The 27,799-nt window shown below is 43.0% G+C and overlaps 1 protein-coding gene across 1 annotated transcript; it reads left to right on the top strand.

The window, feature by feature from the left end:
- The first annotated feature begins 10 nt into the window (after positions 1-10).
- aaas (achalasia, adrenocortical insufficiency, alacrimia) lies at positions 11-27,799 on the top strand. The gene is made up of 17 exons (XM_061795580.1): positions 11-158; positions 355-494; positions 9,082-9,212; positions 10,832-10,887; positions 10,956-11,047; positions 11,139-11,185; positions 17,350-17,448; positions 17,556-17,699; positions 18,099-18,219; positions 18,851-18,975; positions 19,826-19,886; positions 19,960-20,050; positions 26,763-26,856; positions 26,940-27,007; positions 27,199-27,277; positions 27,392-27,476; positions 27,571-27,799. The coding sequence occupies exons 2-17, from the start codon at positions 384-386 to the stop codon at positions 27,724-27,726; spliced, it is 1,560 nt and encodes a 519-aa protein (XP_061651564.1). The 5' UTR covers positions 11-158; positions 355-383; the 3' UTR covers positions 27,727-27,799.

Below are 27,799 nucleotides of genomic sequence, written 5' to 3'. Positions count from 1 at the left end.
GAAGAGGGCAGCGCGCGTTTGCGCATGATTGCAAACATTACGTACTATTTGTACTTCTTGAGGACCCGTAGCTTCCCCGGCGGGATTCAAGACATTCAAGCATAATATATCGGAGTGTCAAGTTTGGGTTCGTCAAATATAGTTTGACTTGGCATAAGGTAATTTAAATGTCTTGTATAGCAAAGAGCAAATATTGTTACAAGAACCGTGCTGACATCTTTGTAGTTGGCGACGGTTCGGCTGCTAAACGTGCTAGCGTAGCAGTAGCATCAGCTACTGCACAACACTGTCAACAGCACTTTGACAGTGTGGAGTCAAGGTTCTAACAACGATTCCGTTTTATTTGTACTTCAGGCTTTGTGCCCCCTGCCTCCCACCAAAAGATGTGCTCTTTGGCTTTGTTCCCCCCTCCCCTTCCCAGCGGACAGACGACTCTGTGCGAGTCCAACAACGAGCTCCTGACGGGGACCAACGTGGAGGATCGGCTGCAGCAGGTCTAGTCAAGTCTAACCTAAGCTAACCTAGTACTATGCCCTTTGCTCAGGTCAAAGAATAGCCCAGCTTTGGACAATTAACACACACGAAAAAGAAAAAAAAATAGTGCAACATTCCTATGTATGTACTAACAGAGACGAAAAAGAAATAGTGCAACATTCCTATGTATGTACTAACAGAGCCAACTTCCACATTATAGGTACAGTATGTTACTAAAAATGTCAAACAACCTTTATAGCAAAGTAAAGGATATCATTGGTTAGAGGTTTGAAACGCGGATAAGGATTTTATGGCACTTTCTATGTGGAAATCAGCCCAAATTTACTTGTCCAGAAATCACTGTAAATCATTAGGAAATTTGTGACCGAAACCTTGAGACTTTGGCAGGAAAAAAGCCCCCACGTTTCTGATTAGTTGAGACAAAAATGTGACATAAACAACCCAGATTTTTCAATGGTGGCGTCCGTCCATCTCATATTGGGGCACACAGAGAGCAAGCGAATCGCCAAATTTACTTCAAACTTCCCTGGAAACAAGTAGACTTTACACCGTACTGATCGGCTTGATCGGTATCAGCCGATAATTAGCATTGTATGCTGATCGTCTTTAATGTCATCATACATGCAAATCAGTCACCTTTCAGCGGAAATCACCGTTTTGAACTCAAAATAGGCCATTTACATGAATCATATAGCTCCGATGAGTTTTAACTGGGGGGGCGGGGTCGCCGTCGTCATAGACTGTTTCGTACACCTTGAACACTGGAAGCTAGATCCATTCCACACATCCACACACAGATGTAATTGTGAATATTACTCCACGGGGGACTAATATGCGAGCGCGGACCTGCTTTGGATAAGTCACAGGAGTTGACGAGAGCAGAAAAAAGTAACAGTACTTTTACTTCGTTACAATGATCTAACTGTCGCTCGCTACTTTTATTGATCAATTATTGCTTATTTATCAACTATTTCATGCGCAATACTACGACTTTGACTTATGCATTGGGAACAGTTTGCACCAATCCAATTTAAGCGCTAGTGACGTTTAAGTCTAGTTCACCAAGAAAATTACACAAGAAAGTCACATGACCTCACACAATGTCTTCTATAGGGCTTCCCGGGCATAGGTATTGATTGATTGGTAGCTAAGCCAGCCCGGCTGATCGTCATGCCTAAGTGGCCACCATTTTGGTAAGGTCGTCGTTACCATGAAGGCAACGGCGCGCTACTCTTGTTTACACTTAGACGAACAAAAACAACAGCTTTCGTGTATTGTAGTATTTGTCTGGCACTGTCTGCCCAAACCTGGATATTTCAGCTCACTTATAACTTTAGAAAACACCATGCAGTAAATTGCAGATGTGTTCTTGTAGTTTTGACAGTGCATACACACACACACACAGCAACATCAGAATTTGTACGTTCACATTTTATTTTGTAATTATTGTTTTAACTGATGTTCATGCTGTGGTTAAAAAAATCTGAAGTTACTCACTCTGTACTTGAGTAATTATTTCACTGTACTTTTTACTCAAGTAATTTTTTTGGAGGACTACTTTTTACTTTTACTTGAGTCACATTATTATCAAGTAACAGTACTCTTACTTCAGTACAATATTTGGCTGCTCTACCCACCTCTGGAGCGGACATCCTCTATTGCAACTCTTACGTTCAAGCAAGAGGCGGCACGGTGTGAATGGTTAGAGCGTCTGCCTCACAGTTCTGAGGACCTGGGTTCAATCCCCGGCCCTGCCTGTGTGGAGTTTGCATGTTCTCCCCGTGCCTGCGTGGGTTTTCTCCGGGCACTCCGGTTTCCTCCCACATCCCAAAAACATGCCTGCTAGCTTGATTGAAGACTCTAAATTGCCCGTAGGTGTGAATGTGCGTGCGAATGGTTGTTTGTTTGTATGTGCCCTGCGATTGGCTGGCAACCAGTTCAGGGTGTACCCCGCCTCCTGGCCGATGATAGCTAGGATAGGCTCCGGCACGCCCGCGACCCCAGTCTGGAGAAGCGGCTCAGAAAATAGATGGATGGATGTTCAAGCAACATTTTTGCTCATCAGATCAGCCAGTGTCGTATTTGTTGCACTGGTCTTTTGTATTTTCGCGTTGAGCTGCTGCGGGTCGTAGCCCTGGTTATGGTCCCAGCAGAACTGCGAAGCACACGTAACATCGGTGACGAGTTGACCCACTAGTACATCTTGTATTAATTAGGACACGTGGCTACAATTATCTAATTAGTTTACGGATGTTAATATTAAATGTATGAAGCGATGGGGCGATGTTAGGGATTATGCCACAACACAGAATGAACTAACTTCAAATTCAGAAATGGCCAATAAAAACAGAAAAATATTGTACTTAATATTTTCCTGGAGGATGCATATGTGATTAGCCTTTGAAGTTGGTAATAGTGAAAGATTATGTGAAACAGACAATGATTTTAGTCAATACTTTTCCAGAATGAGAGTGCTTAAAGAGGAGGATGCTATTCTTGTGGCACATCTTGAAGGTGCAGGTGGAGATGGGCCTGGCTCAAGTTGGAGGCCAGAACAAAAAAGCTAAGAAATGAGGCAAATTTAATTTTAATCTTAAATTTGTACATCAACATGTACTTGAGCAGTGTAAATAGGTATTTCTGCGTGAACATTAAAAAATATATTTTTTTGCCTTATTGTTCTCTTCAGAGTCTTCCAGATTGCTTAATTTATGTTAAAATAAAAAACATTCTCTCCGGGGTGTTTGCATGTCTGTGTCATAATTGTCTCATTGATCGGTTCCGCAAAATACATTTAATCCGCATCGCCATCGTGTACAGTATATATTTAAAAAAAATATATATATTAAAAAAAAAAAAAAAAAAAAAGCATGTCGGCGGTGTAAGACAGACAATATATCTGAGACAGACGACACGTAATGCCTGGATCAGACTGCAAGACAAATTTGGACTTTCATGATTGCATTATGTCAGACTACTGCAATAAAATTGTGTATTCCGATACCACCGCATCCCATCTTTTACGATCACTGGGCTTTATCTTGTCAACTCAAACGCAACCGGATACACTCGTTACTATGTCAAAATCGAGGATTATTTTCATCTTTGGCAGAACCACAGAAAATCTCATCTGAATTGAAAATTTCAAAAATGAGGTAATAAAGTAATTTCCCAACAGCGTCATCGGAAACGAACAAGGTTTACCTTGCGCAAAACAATGAGAACACTCTAAAGTGCCGGAAACCTGGCACAGCGAAATCGAAAGAAAATGGCGGCCGGTTTTCTGGATATGTTAACATACAGCAGCTGAAATAAGTATTTAACACGTCACCATTTTATACTTCCAAAGGTGTTATTGACCTGAAAATTTCACCAGATGTTGGGAACAACCCAAGTAATCCATATATAGAAAGTAGAACAAATAAACTCAGAAATTAAGTTGTGTGTAAAACTGGGCACAGGGAAAAAGTATTGAACACATGAAGAAAGGGAGGTGGAAAAAGGCTTGGAAAGCCAAGACAACACCTAAACTCCCAGCCCCTTGTCAGTGCAAATGAGTATCAGCTGTGTCAGTCCTAATTGATGGCCGACAAAAAGGTCTCATTGCTAAGGTGTGAGTCAAGACAAGACAAGGGTAAGAGCAAAGAGCTGTTTCAAGACCATTGCAATTGTTGTAAAACATAGCAATAGCATTGGTTACTGGCGCAAATCCAAGTTTCTGAACATTCCAGTGAGCACAGTTGGGGCCCTGATATGTAAGTTGGGAGCCAATCATACCACCATAAATTTGCCTCGATCAGGTGCTCCTTGCACGATTTCTGACAAAGAATAATAGAAGAGTTGTCCAAAAGCCAAGGATCACCTGTGGAGAGCTTCAAAAAGACCTGGAATTTGCAGGAACTGTTGTCACAAGGAAAACAGTGAGTCATGCACTCTGCCGCCATGGCCTGCATGCACGCTCATCACACAAGAGACCATTGCTGGGGAAAAAAAGCATGTCAAAGCTTGTTTAAAGTTTGCTGAACAACATTTGGACAATGCAGTTAAATACTGGGAGAATATAGTCTGGTATGATGAGGAAAAGCAAACTGTTTGGAGGACATAATGCACACCACGTTTGGAGGAGAAATGGCACTGCAAATCACCGTAGAGACACCATACTAACAGTGAAGTTCGGAGGTGGCAACATGATGGTGTGGGGTTGCAATTCAGCAAGTGTTACTGGTAAACTTCACATTATTGAAGGAAGGATGAATGGGCAAATGTACCAAGACATTTTTGACAAATATTTTCCGCCATCTACGAGGATGATAAAAATGGATGGACATTCCAAAACATACTGACAAAGAAATTCTCGATTGGTTTCAAAGAAAAAAAATAAAGCGGCTTGAATGGCCCAGCCAATAACCTGACTTGAATCGAAAATCTATGGAAAGACCCAAAACTCAAGGTCCATACAAGAAGCCCACGGAACCTCGAAGATTTGAAAGACCGCTTGTGTGGAGGAATGGGCCAAAATCACACCAGAGCAATGCATGCAACTAGTTTCTCCATACAAGAGGCGTCTTGAAGCTGTCATTGCAAACAAAGGCTTCTGTAGAAAGTATTAAATAAATTCAAGTTGGCGTGTTCAATACATTTTCCCTCTGTCATTTCACATTACACACAACTTAATTTCTGATCTTATTTGTTCTACTTTCTTTGTATGTATGGATGACTTGGGTTGGTCCCAACATCTGGTGAATTTTCCTATCAATAGAATCTTTGGGGCGGCACGGTGGACGACTGGTTAGAGCGTCACCCTCACAGTTCTGAGGACCCGGGTTCAATCCCCGGCCCCGCCTGTGTGGAGTTTGCATGTTCTCCCCGTGCCTGTGTGGGTTTTCTCCGGGCACTCCGGTTTCCTCCCACATCCCAAAAACATGCATTAATTGAAGACTCTAAATTGTCCGTAGGCGTGACTGTGCGTGCGAATGGTTGTTTGTTTGTATGTGCCCAGCGATTGGCTGGCAACCAGTTCAGGGTGTACCCCGCCTCCTGCCCGATGATAGCTGGGATAGGCTCCAGCACGTCCGCGACCCTAGTGAGGAGAAGCGGCTCAGAAAATGGATGGATGGATAGAATCTTTGGAAATATATTTGAGAAAAATGGTGACGTGTTAAATAGTTATTTCAGCCGCTTTACCTACCCATCATTATGCTACATGCCAGATGCTACAAGAAACTAGACTGGATTTAATGTCAAAACAATGTGGCCCAGAATTGGACTTGTTGTAATTAAAATTTTTGTCCGAGGTATGCTCTGAGAATATACTAGTGATGGGATGATGATACCTCAAGGAGTGTATTGACACACTACACAAACTGTGTCGGCACTGTATTGACACTGTGTTGGTCACTCAATAGTAACCAATAGTTTTGCTTAAAACCTTGTTTGTGTAAATGCTAAAATTAGTTGTAAAATATAGCAAATTTTTCCGTAATTAAATTGTGAGTTAACATTTTTAACTTATTATGGAATTTTGTTAACTTAACTGTTCAATCATATGAAATAAAAGACTAAGATGGTACAGATGAAGATGGTGAGCATAAAAATTTAAGTGCGAGTTGATAAGCTTCAGGAGCTCCCTGAATCCCTCATTTTCAACAATGGTGAGTGGCTGACAGTCTTTGATGATCATATTGACCACAGCGTCATCCACTGCTTGCTTGTTAGGAACTGCAAGCCAAAAGGAAATATTTTGTTAAAAGCTTATTAAAGGACTGTAATTTTTACAAACAATATTACAGTCACACAAAGCCTTTTGTGTGTAATAAACTATTTTTGAAAATTCTATTTTTTTGTGAGAATTTCAACATACCTGGGGTAATCACACGAGTATCTGCCAATTCTTCATTGCCATGCCGAGCTCTGTAATGCATTGATGAAGTGCTCTTATTGATGTAAGATAGCTTTGTGGAGCAGAGCCGACACTTCACCTACAATAAAATAAAAAGTCAATTTGTCTGAAAACAATTCAAATCTCTTACCAGAAAAGACAAACATATTTAATTTAAAAAAAAAACAGTAAACAAGGCCTAAAGGAGAAAAAGATTTACCTTATTTGGCATCAAAAGATCAAAATTATTCCAGATCCACCTTGGTCAGTGGACCAAGGTGAGGGCAAGCAAAAATCAAACCGCAACAGCAAAATTCCATCCTACAAATCCGCAACATATCAACAAAGTTTGTTTCCTTATAAACACAATTTGGCGCGGCACATCCAAACGACACACTTCTTGTATCGGTCACATGATTTCTTTCTTAAAGCGATACACGCACCAATACGGGGTTTCACTCTTGTGAGCTCGGCACAGTGCTGACCCACCAGTGTTGTTCGTCCCATCACTAGAATATACATATGTGAACTTTGATGTACAACAAAGAATAATAATTAGGAGGTTTATGTGGTGATGTGGAATGAGAAGCAAGTTCTTGTAATGGATGTCGTTGTATTGTGGAGATCACTGTTTCTTGCAGTAACCTTTATTGAGCCAAGACACGGCACGCCACCAAACCAAACAAAAATTTCAGTCTGTATATGTTACTTATGCCGGATTGCGCTCTTTGAATGTACTGTTCATTAATAAAACCTAATTCCTGAGGTCAGGGGCCCAAGCTTTTAGCTCGGCAGTTAGTGGACTCGACTTCCGGTCGACACTGTGGGGGCGCAGGTTAGAGCCCAGGTGTGGCTGGACGGCACAGGATCACCATCGTTGCATATAGATTAGGGAAGTCCCGATCCTACTTTTTCACTTCTGATCCGATAACGATATTTCAGCCTTGAGTTCTGACCGATACCGGTCTAATTTCAGCAATAAACATAATATCGATCAATCAATAGACTTATTTTGTAGTATGGAATGTTATAAAAGGCTTGATTATTTAAAAGGCTATTATTTAAACAGAGGACAATAAACCAGCAGCAGTAGGCATGAGGGAAAAACGGACCCATTTTTATTAACCAATGGGTTACATAAACTGCTGTGTATGTCTTGACCTCTGAGGGGCAGTGTGGTGCACGCAATGAGATGCACACTTGCAGTAAAAAAGTTATATCGCTTCTTTTGTATCGCGACTTTCTTCTTTTACTCTTTCTTTAGCTTACATTAAATGATTAGCTCCATACATGCATCGCACCACACAGCCCCTAAGAGGCCAAGGTGCGCACAGCAGGAACAGCAGTTGCAGTCATTGACTGTGCAAAAAGACACACTTTTTTTCCTGACTGTGACATGAAGTCAGACTAAATTTTTCCTGTTTTAGGTCAATTAGGATTACCAAAATTATTTCTATTTGCTAAATGCCATAATAATGAGGATTTTTTTTTAGACAACTGTAATGGAATAATTGCTAAAAGCATTGGCACGCTTTTAGCCATTAATGTATTTATTTTTCTTGATTGTTTTTTATTTGTTATTTTAATATACAGTATTATGATTTTCCTTGTTACTATTTTATTTTATGGTTGTGCTTTTAAGATATATTTAAATTACATTTTTTGAAATAAATGAATAATCCTGTTTATTTATCATGATTTCAATATCAATCAAAATGATCGTGATTATTATATTTTCCTTAATCGCACAGCCCTAGCGTAGGGTCTCTCCCCCTTCACACTGCGCAGGCGCGCAAGAGCTACGAAGCAAACCCAAACAAACATGACAGTTCAGATAGCCAATAGCACTCACCATAAAGACATTGAAAAATTTACAGGTAATCCATATGCTTGGTATCGAGAGTAAGTGGGAGCTCTCACTAATGGGTTATCGGTACCGGAATTGGCAGCATGAAACATTGATCGGCGCACCCTTAATTACTATACATAGCGTGCAAAACATCCAGACACAAAATAAAGCATTGTTGTAATGTCAATGCTTAGTAAACATTTTAATAATTTAGTAATTGATTTATTCTTTAAAGCATTATTATTAATTTGTGCAATTGGAATGACTTGATTTTATTGGGGTTTGTACAGAGTCATCATCATTGATGCAGTTGTACAAATAATTTTTTAAAAGGGGCTTAATTTATACAGTATAAAGACACTAAATACGCAAATAATCACTAAAACTTTTAACATATTATATCATGAATATATGGGGCCAGTACAAGGTCTGACAGGGCTACCACTTCAAAAGGCTTAATGTCAGACCCCGCACTGTATACTTAATGATGGACACACAGGTTAATTGTACCGGTACCTTCTGCCACTTAGTCGAAAAGCTTTTAATTGCAATTGTCCTTTCACTATACAATATATATATATATATATATATATATATATATATATATATATATATATATTTTTTTTTTTCCTGCAGCACAGCTGATCTCTTATGGCGCACTAATGTGCCACAGCACAGTGGTTGGGAATTACTGGTGTTAGGTATGCATATTGAATTTGATGCGTTGTATTTAAAACAACAAAAATGCAGATCCTAAACAAAAATTAGGTGTATTTGGTAAAGTATTTGTTTTTATTTAATGCAGTATGAACTTCTGGTTGGTGTTTCATCTCATGGTCGTACTATATGTTCTCCACAGGAGTCAAGTCCTCCGAGTTTGTACTTCCCCCGAGAGTCCCTGAAGCCACATAGTCGTACTGAGAGCAGCAGCAGCAAAGCGGCCTTTCTGGACCACTCTGAGACATTGTGGATGAGGAGTGCAGCAGCTTGGTATGCACATTGCACAGAATATGGTGAAACCCTGAATCATGACATGACGGGAACACGGTTTTGATCACACGGCTTGGCAGTGACGGGGTTTTTATTCCTGGAATATTTAAAAGAAGCTGAGTAGATACAGAATTTGTAGTTGGGGGAAGTGGCTTGTGTCAGTGTTTTGTAGGGAAGACAATACACATTTGAGATAACAACCAGAAAATTATTTCTGAAAAAAAGAAATAGTGCCAGCACAAATCTTGGAATTAAGGTTTGGAAGTACCACCATAAAAATTACTTTATTCATTTCAATGCATTTGTGTTTTTTTGCAAAAGTAAGCAGTATTTAAATGTTTACGTAAAAGAGCTGATTCCAGCATGTTTGTAGGTCACGGTTCATCATGACCAAGTTATGTTTCATATTGGTAAGCATACACACGGGTATCGTAATTTCTCGTGTATAATGCGTATTCCCCCCCTCCCCCAAAGAATAGTCAATAGTGTGCATTATACATGGGTATAGGTGAAACTTAAAAAGACTTTCACATTTTATAAATGTATGCCGCCATCTAGAGGTTATGAAAAAGCTGTACACTTTCATTCGTATATGCCACTGCCACCTAGAGGTTAGGAAAAAGGTGTAGACTACACTTTCATTCCAATATGATAAGGGTACGTATGACTGCATATATGTACAGTTGTGCTCATAAGTTTACAGGCAGAATTTGTGAAATATTGTTTTTTTTTTTAAAAACATGACTGAACTACAACAATCAATTTATTTATGGTTATGTTTTGTTTAATGTTAATGCCTTTCTGAAATGCTTGACGGCTTATTTTGAATCCCATTAAAATTAAATTAAATGTTTCACCTGGCCCTTCATGTTTTCTTTAAAGAATTGTACCCATCTTACAAATTCTGCCTGGGTAATCAAACATGAGCACAACTGTATGTTTTCTCATTTACTAAATAAAAGTAGGGCTGTGAATTTCAAAATAAGAGAAGAAGAAGAATTGTCTTTTATTGTCATGAACATGCGTGCTTGCACACGAAATTTGTTCTCTGCATTTAACCCATCACAGTGAACACACACACATTAGTGGAACACACTGGAGCAGGGGTGGCTGAAGCACCCGGGGAGCATTTCTGGGTATCAGTGTCTTGCTCAAGGACAGCACAGCCGTGAGTCTGGGGGATGTTGGTGGATCGTCCAGTCGGGGTTTTGAACCTAGATCCCCCACGGTGGCAGGCGATGATCTTAACCATTGGGCCACGGCTGTAAAGTAAATAGAAAGTATTATGTGTTCAAATAAAGTGCTTAACTTCAGAATAAGAAAATACAGATAATACTTCGTTTTGATCATATGGATGGAAGCAAAATCATGCCTTGTAAAAATGCATTACACATAGGTAGAAGGGTTTTCGAGAATTTTAAGGTCAACTTTGGGGGTGTGTATTATACATGGGTGCGCATTATACACAGTAAATTACCGTATTTGGATTAGAACTGCATGGTAGAGATTAATTTAATTTAAAATTATTATTGTAGCTGTATTTTGCATTGAAGTACATCATCACTGCATCATTATTTAGACACATGTATGTCAAAGAAGCTTCTTTCTTTTTCCTTCAGGCGGGATGCTGGTTTTACAGGGCTACTGAATGAAATCACTAACTCCCATGAAGAGGGTACGTAAATCATTATAAATGATTGACATATACAGTAACATTCAGTAGTGTTTTGCTATCTCCCACAGTGCATAAATGGTTGTCTGTGAGTTCTGGCTGCATCCTGGCATTGCTGCAGAGGATCTCTTCCTTTCATAGCTCCTTGTTTCCCCATCTCACAGTAAGCTCTGCCTGATAATGCAATCAAGTGGATGACATGATGTTCGCTGCATGACATTGACGTGTGCTTTTATTTGTCCTGTGGTCTGTAGATGAGCAGCGAGGACATGATCGCAGAGTTTTCACAAGCGCTGAATTGGTGAGTTACAACTATCGGGCCAACATTTGGCCAAAACCACACAGACCGGGGAAGGAGAATCTTTGTCCTATCAGGCGACGTTTCAGTTTTTTTTTAAAGTCCTCTTAGGGCCATATGAAATATATGATGCAATATTCCATCAAATGTTTTATTATATAACTAATTTTACATGTATATCAAATACAATTTTCTCTGCTGAAATTAATAGAAATCCCATTGATCCCTTCCAGTCCCGAAAAAAACCCCACAATCTTTTTTGTTACTTTATTTTGAATAGAACTAGCACTGTGTTGTATATGAACAGGCAGCACGTTAGATGACTGGTTAGCACATCCACCTCACAGGTCAGAAGTTGTGGGTTTGAATCCAGGCTCTAGCCTTCCTGTGTGGAGTTTGCATTTTTTGCCCGTGCTTGTGTGGGTTTTCTGTGGGTTCTCTGGTTTCCTCCCATATTCCCAAAACATGCATGTTCGGTTAATTCAAGACTCTAAATTGTCCGCAGGTGTGAATGTTTCTCTACAAACCCCAATTCCAATGAAGTTGGGATGTTGTCAAAAATAGTAAATAAAAACAGAATACATCCATCCATTTTCTGTACCCCTCATCCTCACTAGGGTCGCGGGCGTGCTGGAGCCTATCCCAGCTATCTTCGGGCGAGAGGCGGGGGGCACCCTAAACTGGTCGCCAGCCAATCGCAGGGCACATATAAACAAACAACCATTCGCACTCACATTCACACCTGCGGGCAATTTAGAGTCTTCAATCAACCTACCACTCATGTTTTTGGGATGTGGGATGAAACTGGAGTACCTGGAAGAAACCCACGCAGGCATGGGGAGAACATGCAAACTCCACACAGGCGGGGCCGGGGTTTGAACTCCGGTCCTCAGAACTGTGAGGCAGATGTGCAACCAGTCGTTCACCGTGCCAAAACAGAATACAATTATTTGCAAATCTTTTTCCACCTATATTCAATTGAATACGGTACAAAGACAAGATAATATTCAAACTGATTAACATTATTGCTTTTTTACAAATTTCTCATTTTGAATTTGATCTCTGCAACATGTTCCAAAAAAGCTGGGACGGGGGCAACAAAAGCCTGAGAAAGTTGAGGAATGCTCAAAAAGCACTTGTTTGGAACATTCCACAGGTGAACAGTTTAATTGGAAAAAGTTGTGTGTCATGATTGGGAATAAAAAGTAGGCTTTACACGATCACTCGTGTTGTCGTCATCACGGTAACGAGTGTATCCGGTAGCATTTGAGTTGACAAGATAAAGCCCAATGATTGTAAAAAACGGGATGCGGTGGTATCAGAATACAAGATTTTATTGCAGTAGTCTGACAGTGCAATTGTGAAAGAGCAAAATTGTCTTGTAGTTTGATCCGGTCATTACATGTTGTCTTTCTCAGACGTGTTGTCTGTCCCACACCGCCGACATGTTTTTTTTTTTTTTTTTTTTTTTTATAAATAACTTCATTGGCCGTCAGATATTTACAGTACTACGTCAAAAGACACGCGACAAGGCTAAAAATAAACTACCGTATTTTTACAATCATAAGGCGCACTTAAAAGTCGTAAATTTTCTCCAAAATGGACGGGGCGCCTTATATTGCGGCGCGCCTTATTTTGCGCACAGAGTTCCAAAATCTATAAATGTTGTGTGATGAGCGCTCCGCTTGACTGACTGGGAGCATTTCCTGCCAACACGCTGCTTATACAGTGAAAAAGCGGACGTGGCTGAGGACAGCATGCGGATGAAAAGGGGAAAGGGCGTGCGTGAAGGAGGACGCTAAAGGCTCGCCCCCAGTAGGTATATAGCGCCGGTCAAGCCTCCACTCGTAAAGTAGCAATCAAGCCAGCCGCCCCTAATTTTTTCATACTAGGCATTACAGTAATAAGTCGCCAACTCGCGGCGAAAGCCACCTTCAAAATAAAAGCTTCCCAATAATACGGACGTCAATGCTCTTCGGTTAAGGAATGCAACCAGCAAGGTTAATTTGAATCTTGAGATGCATTAAAAAAATGTAGTTTATTTGATATCTTAGGAAACATAAATGGTTGCCCATAGGTGTGCATGGGAGTGCGAATGGTTGTTTGTCTCTATGTGCCCTGCGATTGGCTGGCGACCGGTTCGGGGTGTACCCTGCCTCCCGCCCGAACATAGCTGGGATGGGCTCCAGCAGTCCGCGACCTTAGTGAGGATAAGCGGCAAAGAAGATGGATGAATGCATTAAACGAGGAGCTCCCTGCATGCATCACACCACAGTGCCCCTAAGAGGCCATGGCGCACACAGCAGGAACAGCGATACAGTGATTGACTGTATAAAAAAAAAAAACAAGTTTTTTCCTGACATAAAATCAGACTAAACTTTTCCTGTATAAGGTGAATTACGATTACAAAAATTATTTAAATTTTCGAAATGCCATAATAATGAGATGATTTAGTTTCAGACAACGATAATAAATCAAAAACAATCCGGTCATGGCTAAAAGCAGGCCCAAAACGTATTGTGAGGGTCTGCTGGGAACGTCTGGCGTAATCCCCTGTCAGAAGGAGTTTCAACTCCCACCTCCGACAGAACTTTGCTCAGGTTCCGGGGGAGGCGGGGGACATCGAGTTCGAGTGGACCATGTTCCGTGCCTCCATTGCTGAGGCGGCCGACCGGAGCTGTGGCCGTAAGGTGGTTTGTGCCTGTCGTGGCGGCAATCCCCGAACCCGTTGGTGGACACCAACAGTGAGGGATGCCGTCAAGCTGAAGAAGGAGTCCTCGTGGGCCTTTGTAGCCTGTGGGACTCCTGAGGCAGCTGATGGGTACCGGCAGGCCAAGCGGAATGCAGCTTTGGTGGTCGCTGAAGCAAAAACTCTGGCATTGGAGGAGTTCGGTGAGGCCATGGAGAAAGACTTCCGGACGGCTTCGAGGAAATTCTGGTCCACCATCCGGCGTCTCAGAAGGGGGAAGCAGTGCACCATCAACACTGTGTATAGTGGGGACGGGGGGTGGCTGACCTCGACTCGGGACGTTGTGAGCCGGTGGGGAGAATACTTAGAAGACCTCCTCAATTCCACCGACACGCCTTCCTATGAGGGAGCAAAGTCTGGGTTCTCTGAGGCGGGCTCTCCTATCTCTGGGGTTGAGGTCACCGAGGTGGTTAAAAAGCTTCTCGGTGGCAGGGCCCCGGGGGTGGATGAGATTCGCCCGGAGTTCCTCAAGGCTCTGGATGTTGTAGGGCTGTCCTGGTTAACACGCCTCTGCAACATCGCGTGGACATCGGGGACAGTGCCTCTGGATTGGCAGACTGGGGTGGTGGTCCCCCTTTTTATGAAGGGGGGCCGGAGGGTCTGTTCCAACTACAGGGGGATCACACTCCTGAGCCTCCCTGGTAAGGTCTATTCAGGGGTGCTGGAGAGGAGGGTCCGTCGGGAAGTTTAATCTCAGATTCAGGAGGAGCAGTGTGGTTTTCGTCCTGGCCGTGGAACAGTGGACCAGCTCTTACACCCTGGGCAGGGTACTCGAGGGTGCATGGGAGTTCGCCCAACCAGTCTACATGTGTTTTGTGGACTTGGAGAAGGCGTTCGACTGTGTCCCTCGGGGAGTCCTGTGGGGGGTGCTTCGGGAGTATGGGGTACCGAACCCCCTGATACGGGCTGTTCGGTCCCTGTACAACCGGAGTCAAGAGTTTGGTCCGCATATCCGGCAGTAAGTCGGACTCGTTTCCAGTGAGGGTTGGACTCCGCCAAGGCTGCCCTTTGTCACCGATTCTGTTCATAAGTTTTATGGACATATTTCTAGGCGCAGCCGATGCGTAGAGGGGGTCCGGTTTGGTGGCCTCAGTATTGCATTTCTGCTTTTTGCAGATGATGTGGTTCTGTTGGCTTCATCAAGCCGTGACCTCCAACTCTCACTGGAGCAGTTCGCAGCTGAGTGTGAAGCGGCTGGGATGAGAATCAGCACCTCCAAATGAGATCATGGTCCTCAGTCGGAAAAGGGTGGCATGCCTTCTCCAGGTCAGGGATGAGATGCTGCCCAAAGTGGAGGAGTTCAAGTATCTTGGGGTCTTGTTCACGAGTGAGGGAAGAATGGAACGGGAGATCGACAGGCGGATCGGTGCAGCGTCTGCAGTGATGCAGATTTTGTATCAATCCGTTGTGGTAAAGAAGGAGCTAAGCCGAAAGGCGAAGCTCTCGATTTACTGGTCGATCTACGTTCCTTCCCTCACCTATGGTCACCAGCTGTGAGACGAGCCAGATGAGGTGGCTGGGGCATCTGATTCGGATGCCTCCCGGACGCCTCCCCGGTGAGGTGTTCCGGACACGTCCCACCGGGAGGAGACCCCAGGGATGACCCAGGACACGCTGGAGAGACTACATCCTTCGGCTGGCCTGGGAACGCCTTGGGATCCCCCCGGAAGAGCTGGATGAAGTGGCTGGGGAGAGGGAAGTCTGGGCGTCCCTGCTAAAGCTACTGCCCCCGTGACCCAACCTCGGATAAGCGGTAGAAGATGGATGGATAATCATGATTTCAATATCATTCTAAATAATCGTGATTATTTTTTCCATAATCGCCCTGCCCTAATGTTGCATCCCTTCCCGCCTTCACACTGCGCAGGTGTGCAAAAGCTGTGAAGCAAAACAAACAGATCATATCGCCAAAAAGCACTCACCATTAATAAATTGAACAATTTGCAGCTAGTCTATATAATCGTATCGGCAGTGATTGACAGATCTCACTCACAGATTTTTGGTACCGGAATCGGCAGCATAAAACCCCCGATCGGAGCACCCCTAACTATACATAATGTGCACAACATCAAGACACAAGATAAAGCATTGTTGGAATGTCAGTGGTAAGGAAATATTTTAATAATTTTGGAATCGATTTATTATTGTAAGCATTATTATTAATCAGTGCAATTGCAATGCCTTGATTTTAGTTAGTTTATTACAGTCATCGCCATGAATGCAACTGTACTAATAATTTCTTAAAGGGGCTCAAATAATACAGTATAAAGACGCTAAATACAAAATAATCACTAAAACTTAACATATTATGAATATACGGGGCCAGTACAGATTCTGACAGGGCCATCACAACTTGGCTGTCGGGCCACCACTCAAAAAGGCTTAACGTTGGACCTTGAAAAGTGTGCTGTGGTCTGACGACTCCACATTTCTAATTGTTTTCGGAAACCATGGAAGTCGTGTCCTCCGGGCCAAAGAGGAAAGGCACCATCCGGATTGGGTTGTTATCGGCGCAAAGTTCAAAAGCCAGCATCTGTGATGGTATGTGGGTGTGTTAGTACCCATGGCATAGGTGACTTGCACATCTGTGAGGGCACCATTAATGTTGAAAGGTATATACAGGTTTTGGAGTGACATATGGTGCCATCCAAGCAACACCTTTTTCAGGGATGTCTCTGCTTATTTCAGCAAGATGAAGCCAAGCCACATTCTACATGTGTTACAACCACAGCGTGGCTTCGTAGTAAAAGAGTGCAAGTACTAGACTGGCCTGCCAGCAGTCCAGAACTTTCTCCCTTTGTAAATATGTGGGGTACTATGGAGTGCAAAATATAACAGAGACCCGGACTATTGAGCAACTAAAGTTGTACATCAAGCAAAAATGGGAAGGAAAGGCACCTACACAGCTTCAGCAATTAGTGTCCTCAGTTCCCAAACGCTTATTGAGTGTTGTTAAAAGGAAAGGTGATTTAACACAGTGGTAAACATGCCCCTGTCCCATCTATTTTGGAGCGTGTTGCAGGCATCAAATTCAAAATTTGTGAATATTTGCAAAAAAACTATTGTTCATTACATTAAATATCTTGTCTTTGTAGTGTATTCAATTGAATATAGGTTTAAAAGATTTGCAAATAACTATATTCAGTTTTTATTTATGTTTTACAGAACGGCCCAACTTGATTGGAATTGTTTGTGTACCCTACAATTTGCATTTTGATTATGTAAAAACAAAATAAAAATAAAGCTGCAAAGATAACTTAAACAGTTAATAAGTCTTAATCCTCTCTCACTTGCAGCTCTCAAATGTTTAGCACACAATTTTTAGTAATCAAGCATTGCGATTGAGTTAATCTAGAAAATGAGTGGAAAATCTGGTCAAATTTGTAGTTGTGTGTGTGTTTTCTGTCTATTTTGCCAGGTCGGACTGCGTGGTGCGAGCCTTTGCCTGGCATCCTCATACTGATAAGTTTGCTGTTGCCCTTTTGGATGACTCAATTAAGATCTACAATCCCAAGAGGTGTTGAGTCTCCCATGCTTGTAACATTTTCAGAGACTGAAGGTTTTGCTCATTAAAAAAACAACAATTGTGATTTAATGGCCATTTTTGTTTGTATTAACTCTTAGTGCTACGACTCCCACCCTGAAGCACCGCCTCCAGAGGAGCGTGGCAGCAGTGCAGTGGAAGCCGCTGTGTGCTTCTGGACTTGCCGTGGCGTGCCAGAACTGTTTACTGGTCTGGCATGTGGACCCTTGCTCATTGTCCACCAGGCATGTTAATGGGCACGCAGTTGTATCCAGTAGTTACTGTACATCTTTGCTTCATTACTATAGACCATTTCACAATGTTTGAAAGAAAAAAAAAAAAAAAAGGTGCCAGGATACTGCTGGGTGGCAGAAAGGTCATCCATCTCCCTTGGAAGCAATTTACCTCACATAATATCTTTTCAATTGACACTTCACGCATTCAAACAATGGCAATAGAGAAGAAGGCCAAAATCAATACTTAAGCTATTTACCCTGTTTGCTCAATCGCTCTGCCTGGATTAAATGGCAGAATGGTTCATTTATGTGTGGTACCATCAGAAAAGCTTTGACTTTTGCCATCCAGAAGAATGTGCATCATCATGATGAAATGTCTTATATGTGTGCCTTCCTCCTCTTGAACAGGCCTTCTTCCGGATGTGCGCAGGTTTTGGCTCATTCCGGGCACTCACCAGTCACTTCCATTGCTTGGTCACCGAACGGCTCTCTCCTCGTGTCAGCCTCGCCTATGGACACATCGATGATGGTAAAAGCCTTCGCCGTAGTCCCCCATCATCTCCTGAAATTGCTATATTGTCAGTCTGGTACCTCCTTGACCTCTGTAGGTTCGTAATCAGTAAAGCCTTAAGTTTGACGCTCCTGTGAATCATTTCCTCGTGTCCATAAGTACGTTGAAAATATAACTCCAGACGCTCCTCTTAGTTTTGTGCAGTTCACTTCCAAATAAAAGAAAGGGCACAAAATTAGTCCAAAGTGCATTAAATAACAAAAATGAGGCAATGAGAGATCGACAAAGAAAAAGAGAGAGGTCAAAAGACTGTGGCTCTACTCCCCATATAGCCTGACCACACAGTACTTCCCCCTAACCACACAGATCCTTCCGCCTTAAAGACAATTAAATAGGTACATCCATGAATCAGAAATCCATTATGTATTCTTCAGTATGAAGCTATATGAAATGGTACACCTAAATGATCCAGGTATTTTAAATGCAATTAAATGAAATTATTAACTCATCACTTACTGTGAACATGAACTACCAACAGTCCAACTTGTAAATAATGTAAATAGTCCTTTTTTATCAGAATAAACTTGTTACTTTTTATCCACATATTAATTAACTTAAATAGTATTTAGGCTTCTACAACCTCTTCCAGGTATGGGATGTAGCAGCAGAGAGCTGTGTGCCCCTCCAGCGAATCGGAGGCGGTGGGGTCAGCTTTCTGTCGTGGTCCACTGATGGGAGCCATCTTCTTGCCTCGACGCCTTCTGCTCTCTTCAGGTTCAAGTCTCATATGAATCTCATTTCTATACTGTACAGTGTTATGTTGCTGGAAAACATTTCCTTCACCAAATGTACAGTGGATATACAAAAGCTACACACCACTCCTCTGTTCAAATCACAGTTTTTGTGGTATTAAAAAATGTGTTATGGTTTGGAATTATGGCCCAAATGTTCAACCTTGATATCATTCAAGGTTGACGTTTTGGGCCATAATTCCAAAAGGTATGTTTGGTGCAAACACAACAGTGCTCATTACCAAAACACCACCATACGTACAGTGAAGCATGGTGGCGGCAGCATCATGCTTTTGGACTGTTTTTCTTCAGCTCAAACTGGGACCTAAGTCAAGGCGGAGGGAGTTATGAACTGTTCGAAATAGGAGTCAGTGTTAGCACAAAATCTCTAGGCTTCTGTTAAAACGCAAAAAAAAGTCGGGAAAAGCCTAGTAGAACATCTGAATTTTATTTGCGGTTAATCAGAGGGGCTTTATATGGTGGCAGGTGTGTGCTGATTCTCATTTATGAGTTTTAATGTGATTGGTTAATTCTGAACATACTGTAGCTACATCCCAAGTTTAAGCAGGTGTGCACATTTGTATAAACATTATCTTAGTTGTTTATTTTTACCTACCCTCTTGGAAATATTATTTTTTTTCCCTAATTTGCATTGTATAGATTAAAGGTCACATAATGGTTAAAGGTTTTTAAATGATTTATTTATGTCTCATTTTTTTATATCACAAAAACCTGACAATTGAACAAGGGTGTGGATACTTTTTATACACACTATTATAGTCATTTTGTTTAGCATGCAAGGTCCGCAAGATGAATTTGTCATTATTCTTCAGGGTCTGGGAGACCAGGATGTGGACGTGTGAGCGTTGGCCGTGTGAGAAAGGTCGCTGCCAGGTAAGCATTGCCACCACATTTCAACGACACCCACATTTCCAAGGTTTTGTTACTGTATTTTTGTTTGGTTTAGTCTGGCTGCTGGAGTCCAGATGGGAGTCGACTTCTCTTCACCGTACAGGGAGAAACGGTTATCTACGCTCTCACATTCACTGACACACCAGGTTGTTATACTGTATGTACAACCCCAATTCCAATGAAGTTGGGACGTTGTGTTAAACATAAATGAAAACAGAATACAATGATTTGCAAATCATGTTCAACCTATATTTAATTTAATACACAACAAAGACACGATATTTAATGTTCAAACTGACCAGTTTATTGTTTTTAGCAAATAATCATTAACTTAGAATTTTATGGCTGCAGCGCGTTCCAAAAAAGCTGGGACAGATGGCAAAAAAAACTGAGAAAGTTGAGGAATCCTCATCAAACACCTGTTTGGAACATCCCACAGGTGAACAGGCTAATTGGGAACAGGTGGGTGCCATGATTGGGTATAAAAGGAGCTTCCCTGAATTGCTCAGTCATTCACAAGGAAAGATGGGGCGAGGTTCACCTCTTTGTGAACAAGTGCGTGAGAAAATAGTCGAACAGTTTAAGGACAATGTTCCTCAACATACAATTGCAAGGAATTTAGGGATTTCATCATCTACGGTCCATAATACCATCAAAAGGTTCAGAGAATCTGCAGAAATCACTGTATGTAAGCGGGAAGGCCGAAAACCAACATTGAATGCCCGTGACCTGCGATCCCTCAGGCGGCACTGCATCAAAAACCGACATCAATGTGTAAAGGATATCACCAAATGGGCTCAGGAACACTTCAGAAAACCAATGTCAGTAAATACAGTTTGGCGCTACATCCGTAAGTGCAACTTGAAACTCTACTATGCAAAGCCAAAGCCATTTATCAACAACACCCAGAAACGTCGCCGGCTTCTCTGGGCCCGAGCTCATCTAAGATGGACTGATGGAAAGTGGAAAAGTGTTCTGTGGTCTGATGAGTCCACATTTCAAATTGTTTTTGGAAATTGTGGACGTCATGTCGTCCGGGCCAAAGAGGAAAAGAACCATCGGGACTGTTATGGACACAAATTTCAAAAGCCAGTGATGTGTGGGGCTATGTTAGTGCCAATGGCATGGGTAACTTACAGATCTGTGAAGGCACCATTAATGCTGAAAGGTACACAATTCCTTGTGTGTTTTGGACATACTTGGCAAATAAAGATGATTCTGATTCTGATACAGGTTTTGGAGAAGCATATGCTGCCATCCAAGCAACATCTTTATCATGGACGCCCCTGCTTATTTCAGCAAGACGATGCCAAACCACATTCTGCACGTGTTACAACAGCGTGCCTTCATAGTAAAAGAGTGCGAGTACTAGACTGGCCTGCCTGCAGTCCAGACCTGTCTCCCATTGAAAATGTGTGGCGCATTATGAAGCGTAAAATACGACAACAGAGACCCCGGACTGTTGAACAGTTTAAGCTGTACATCAAGCAAGAATGGGAAAGAATTCTTGTCCCAGATTATCGCACTACTCTTCACTTTAAACCGCATCCATTCCTTGAAGTCTCAGCGCCCTTTGCACAAGTCATTGCACCGGACTATTGCAATATTAGTCATTCGAACTGCTCTAAGTGCTAGAGGACTCTGCATCTTTTTGCACAATTGTCAAAAAAAAATGTACCGGCATTACCAGATAACTAGCAACCCTTTACTGCTCAGTGACTGTTTTTTTTTTTTGTCAATGTCTTTCTGTCTCCAAAGTGTTCTGTAAATTGACTGTCTGTTGTCGTACTAGAGCGGCTCCAACTACCGGAGACAAATTCCTTGTGTATTTTTGGACATACTTGGCAAATAAAGATGATAATGATTCTGATTCTGAATTCCGAATTCCACCTACAAAGCTTCAACAATTAGTGTCCTCAGTTCCAAAACGTTTATTGAATGTTGTTAAAAGTACGACAACAGACGGTCAATTGACAGAGAACACTTTTGAGACATAAAGACATTGACAAAAAAAAAAAAAAAACAGTCACTGAGCAGTAAAGGGTTGCTAGTTATCTGGTAATCTGGTAATGCCGGTTCTTTTTTTTTTTTTTTGACAATTGTGCAAGAAGATACAGAGTCCTCTAGCACTTAGAGCAGTTCGAATGACTAATATTGCAATAGTCCGGTGCAATGACCATTGTGCAAAGGGCCCCGAGACTTCAAGGAGTGTATGCGGTTTAAAGTGACGAGTAGTGTGATAATCTGGGACAATGTTGGTTGTGTAAATGTTGCAGATACTCCTCAATCAGTGTGCACATGGAGCAAATGCTACTCTGGCATGAGTAGCCAATATTGGTCAACAACAGATATGCAAATAGTGCAGCGTGGCGAGACAACTACAGTGAGTGCACGAGTAATGTATAATTGGCCCAACAGAAATGTGACAACAAACGCAAGACAAAAAAATTGGCAGCACGTTGCAATCGAATTGTAGGTTAGCTGTTTAAGAAGTTGATTGAAGAAACTTTTGGAATGTCTGCTAGTTCTAGTTTGCATTGATCGGTAGCGCCTACCTGACGGAAGGAGCTGGAAGAGCTGGTGACCGGGATGAGCAGGGTCTGAGAGAATTTTGCACGCTCTTGTCTTAGTTCTGGCAGCGTGCAAGTCCTCAAGGATGGGTAGGGGGGTACCGACAATCGTTTCAGCAGTTTTGATTGTCCGTTGCAGTCGGAGTTTGTCCTTTTTTTGTAGCAGCACCAAGCTAGACTGTGATTGAAGAACACAGGACTGATACGATGACCGCTGTGTAGAACTGCCTCAGCAGCTCCTGTGGCAGGCTGTGCTTTCTCAGAAGCCGCAGGAAGTACATCCTTTGCTGGGCCTTTTTGAGGACAGAGTTGATGTTGGTCGCCCACATCAGGTCCTAAGAGACTGTAATTCCCAGGAACTTGAAGGTCTCGACGGTTGACACAAGGCAGCTGGACAACGTGAGGGGCAGCTGTGGCGAAGGATGCCTCCTGAAGTCCACGATCATCTCTACAGTCTTGAGCGTGTTCAGCTCCAGGTTGTGTCGGCCGCACCACAGCTCCAGCCGCTCCGCTTCCTGTCGATATGCAGACTCGTCACCGTCCTTGATGAGGCCGATGGCAGTGATGTCATCTGCAAACTTCAGGAGTTTGACAGTCGGGTGCGCTGAGGTGCAGTCGTTCGTGTAGAGAAAGAAGAGCAGCGGAGAGAGGACACAACCTTGGGGCGCCCCAGTGCTAATGCTGCGTGTGGATGAGGTGGCCTCCCCCAGCCTGACCTGCTGTGTCCTGCCCGTCAGAAAGCTGTAAATCCACTGGCAGATGGCAGGTGAGACGCTAAGCTGGAGAAGCTTGGAGGAAAGGAGTTCAGGGATGATGGTGTTGAACGCTGAGCTGAAGTCCACGAACAGGATCCTCGCGTAGGTCCCTGCACTGTCGAGGTGTTCTAAGATGAAGTGCATTCCCATGTTGACTGCATCATCTGCAGACCTGTTCGCTCAGTAGGCAAACTGCAGGGTGTCCAGCAGGGGACCTGTGACGCTCTTGAGGTGGTCCAGCACGAGACGTTCAAAGGACTTCATGACCACAGATGTCAAGGCAACAGGCCTGTAGTCATTTAGACCTGAGATTGCAGGTTTCTTGGGGACTGGAATGATGGTGGAGCGTTTGAAACAGGATGGTACTTCGCACAGTTCCAGAGATCTATTGAAGATCTGAGTGAAGACTGGCGCGAGCTGCTCCGCGCAGACTTTGAGGCAGGATGGGGACACATGGTCTGGGCCTGCCGCTTTGTTAATCTTTTGTTGTTTGAAGATGCGTCTCACATCCTGTTCATGGATGCTTAAGGTGTGATTGTGGTCGGGGGTGCGGCCGGATGGGTGGGTGTGAAAGTGTCCTTTTCAAATCTGCAGTAGAAGGTATTCAAGTCGTTGGGTAGTGTGCTATTGTTCTCAGCTTGGGGGGGATCGTCGCTTGTAATTAGTCAGCGATTGGAATGCATGCCAGACTGATTTAGAGTCGTTAGCGCTAAACTGTTTTTCCAACTTTGCTGCATAGTTCCTCTTTGCAATGTTAATTTCTTGAGTCAGCTGGTTTCTAGCTCGTAGTGTATTCAATTAAATATAGGTTGAACATGATTTGCAAATCATTGTATTCTATTTTTTATTTGTGTTTAACACAACGTCCCAACTTCATTGGAATTGGGGTTGTACTAAATAGGGGCAGTTTGTAAGAATGTCAACAAATCAGTGCCACACAATTGTCTTCACAAATCAATTTGTTCATAACCTCAATTTTAAAAAACATGCAAGGTTTCTTCTGTCCATTATATTAGGGTTCCTATGCAAATATGGAAGGTATAGAATTTGATTTAATAAATTTCAAGGTCTGGAAAAGTACGGAAAATGGAAATTGTATGGTAAAATATTTAGATATCATCCATCCATTTTCTTCCGCCTCGCTGAGGTCGGGTCACAGGGGCAGCAGCTTAAGCAGGGAAGCTTCTCACCCTATCTCTAAGGGGAGAGCCTGGACACCCTGCGGAGGAAACAAATTTCTGCCGCTTGTACCCGTGATCTTGTTCTTTCGGTCACGACCCACAGCTCATTACCATAGGTGAAGGTAGGAATGTAGATCAACCGGTAAATTGAGAGCTTCACCTTTCGGCTCAGTTGCTTCTTCACCACAACAGACCAATACAGAGTCTGCATCACTGGAGATGCTGCAACGATCCGCCTGTTTATTACCCGCTCCAATCTTCCCTCACTCGTGAACAAGACCCAGAGATACTTCAACTCCTCCACTTAGGGCAGGTTCTCTTCCTCGACCCAGAGAGGGCACGCCACCCTTTTCCGGCTGATGACCATGGCCTCAGATTTGGAGGTGCTGATTTTCATCCCATCCGCTTCACACTCACCTGCAATCTGCTCCAGTGAGAGCTGAAGTTCACGGCTTGATGAAACCATCAGAAACACTTCTTCAAAAAGCAGAGACTTAATACTGATGTCACCAAACCTGACCCCCTCAACACCTCGGCTGCGCCTGGACATTCTGTCCATAAAAGTAATGAAGAGAATCGATGACAAAGGGCATCCTTGGTGGAGTCCAACTCTCACTGTAAACAAATCCAACTTACTACGGGCAATGCGGACCAAATTCTGACACCAGTCATACAGGGACCAAGCTGTGTGTGAAGGTGAACCCTACTATATTTAACCGGTACTTCTCAACCTTGCACACTACCTCAGGCTCCTTCCCTGCCAGAGAAGTGAGATTCCACGTCCCTAGAGCCCGCTTCTGTAGCCGGAGATCAGACTGCCAAGGTCCCCGCCTTTGGCTGCCACTCAGCTCACTTCGCACCCAACCCCCCCTTGGCCACTCCCACAGGTGGTGAGCCAATGGGAAGGGGGACCCACGTTTCGGTCTGTGCCTGGCCGGGCCCCATGGGTACAGACCCCACCTCCAGGCCTGGCTCCAGAGAGGGGCCACGGTGACCCGTATCCGTGCAAGGGAAACCTAGATCCATTTGTTACTCATCTTTAGGGGTCTCTGAGCCATACTTTGTCTGTTCCCTCACCTAGCACCTGTTTGTCAAAGGTGACCCTACCAGGTGCGTAAAGCCCCAGACAATTTAACTCCTAGGATCATTGGGACTCATAAACCCCTCCACCACGATAAGGTGACGGCTCTATTTTCTAAAACAAAAAATTATGAATATCTAAAAAAAAAAAAAACTTTGTTTGAGCAGCTACAAAGTTCGTGTGAGAGCACACAGTATTATACCATGGTCTTGGCAGATACTCGATTCTGATTGGCTCAGAAAATTCCATTGAACGTGCCAACTTTAAAATAAAATCCTAAAATGGCATTGATGTCCAATGTAGTAATATATGAAGCTTTTATTTTGAAGTTGGCCTTCTCAGCACGTTGGCGGCGAGGTGGCGTGTCATGGTAAGACACTATTAACAATTGTTGTAGTGGCTGCCTTGACTTAGGCTAACCTGCCCACAACTGTCGTTCTTTGCAGTTTGTGACCGTGCACGACTGACCATTGGTCAAGCAGAACAACAGAGAGTACTGTCCTTGACAATTCACTATATTGACGGGTATTTTCAAATGAAAAGTCAGTGCTTACAGCCTAATGATATTGAGTTTTATGCATTAACTGTTTTGCTTTCATTAAGTTGCAATTCGAGATCGGCCTTTGTAATAGCATTTGTATTCAGTTAGCCCTGGGTAAAGTAGAATTTTTTTTGGGGGTATATTTAATTTATTCGCCTCCTGGAACAGTCACCTTATTGTGGTGGAGGGGTTTTTGTGTCCCAATGATCCTAGGACTAAGTTTTCTGGGGCTTCACGCCCCTGGTACAGTCACCCATGGCAAACAGGTCCTAGGTGAGGGACCAGACGAAGCACGGCAAAAGACCCCTATGATGAATATTATAAATGGATTTAGGTTTCTCTTGCCCGGACGTGGGTCACTGGGGCTCCGAGGTGGGGCTCGAAGGCGAGTGCCTGGTGGCCAGGCCTGCGCATATGGGGCCCGGCCGGACACAGCCCGAAAGGGTAACGTGGGTCCCCCTTCCCATGGGCTCACCACCTGTAGGAGGGGCCATAGGGGTCGGGTGCTGTGTGAGCTGGGCGGTGGCCGAAGGCAGGGAACTTGGCAATCCGATCCCCAGCTACAGAAGCTGGCTCTAGTAGAATGTCACCTTTTAATTACCCCCATGAGTTAGTGTCCTTGGCGCCCTAGAAATGTGCAAAAAAACAATTTTTATTGTTTTGTATTTGTTTTGAGCCATACAAGTCTGTTTGGCTCGACTGATTCTGTGGGTTTTTTTTTTTTTGGTAGGTGCCCCCACAGGCTCATCAAAAGGGCCACAAGCAGCATCAGTGGTGGCCGACCTATCACAGACAACCTTTAACACACCCGAGGGAGATGTCATGTAAGAACTGTAATCTGAAAAGCTAGCGCTTAAAAAAACGTGTATCATGTACAGTATATGACCATGGAAGTTTATTTGTACAGTGTTGGTGGAGAGATCCAGTCTTTGACATGGGATCCGAGAGGAGAAAGACTTGCTGTGCTTCTCAAAGGTCTTTGCTCTTCTGTCGTCTATCTAACCTCATACTGTAGAACCTAACCTTGACTACGTTTACGTTGATTTTCTCTTTTGTTATTACGTTGACAAGATGATGACAATACTCTGAATAAGACACTGCCATGTAAACTGTAATAAGGTATTGTCGACATTACTTAGGACAGTTGCTAACTGCTGACCTTTTAGGTGGTCCACAAGGAGAGCAACCTGCAATAATTCCTGTGTTTAAGACCAGAACGAAACCCATCTTTGAACTTTTGCCATGGTAGGTGTTTTTCCATCTGTGCTTGCATTCCATGTGTGCTGCAGTTTCATGTTATATTTTTCAAAGAAAATGTATCCAAATGTGAATATGAGTTTGTCCTTCCTATCATTATAGCGGTTTTGTTCAAGGGGATCCTGGTGCACAACCAAGACTGGTGCAGTTCCACCCAAATTTTCAGCATGGAGCTCTGCTCACTGTGGTCAGTAATCTCCTTGATTCTCTTATTCCATTCAGAAAATAATGTGGTGTTTTCTTCCAGAGCAGACTAATTTATCAAGTGTTTCCCTCCATAGTGTTGGTCCACGGGAAGAATCAGTCATGTGCCTTTCTACTTCCTAAGTGGCAACATCGGCCGATTTGGGCTCAATGGCAGCCCGTCTTTGCCACGCCCTCAGGAACATCATACTGACCTAGCCAATCAGTCGCTCTTTACCGAGCTCATGTCATGACCGTCATTCATATTGTCACTAATATTTTTCATCAATAAATCAATAAAATGTATTGAATTGTCTGAAATTTTTA

The sequence above is a fragment of the Phyllopteryx taeniolatus genome, chromosome 1, assembly GCF_024500385.1.
Source record: "Phyllopteryx taeniolatus isolate TA_2022b chromosome 1, UOR_Ptae_1.2, whole genome shotgun sequence".
In the NCBI taxonomy this organism is placed as follows: domain Eukaryota; kingdom Metazoa; phylum Chordata; class Actinopteri; order Syngnathiformes; family Syngnathidae; genus Phyllopteryx; species Phyllopteryx taeniolatus.
The sequence above is the reverse complement of the archived record's forward strand: the minus strand, read 5'-3'. Positions and strand labels throughout refer to the sequence as shown.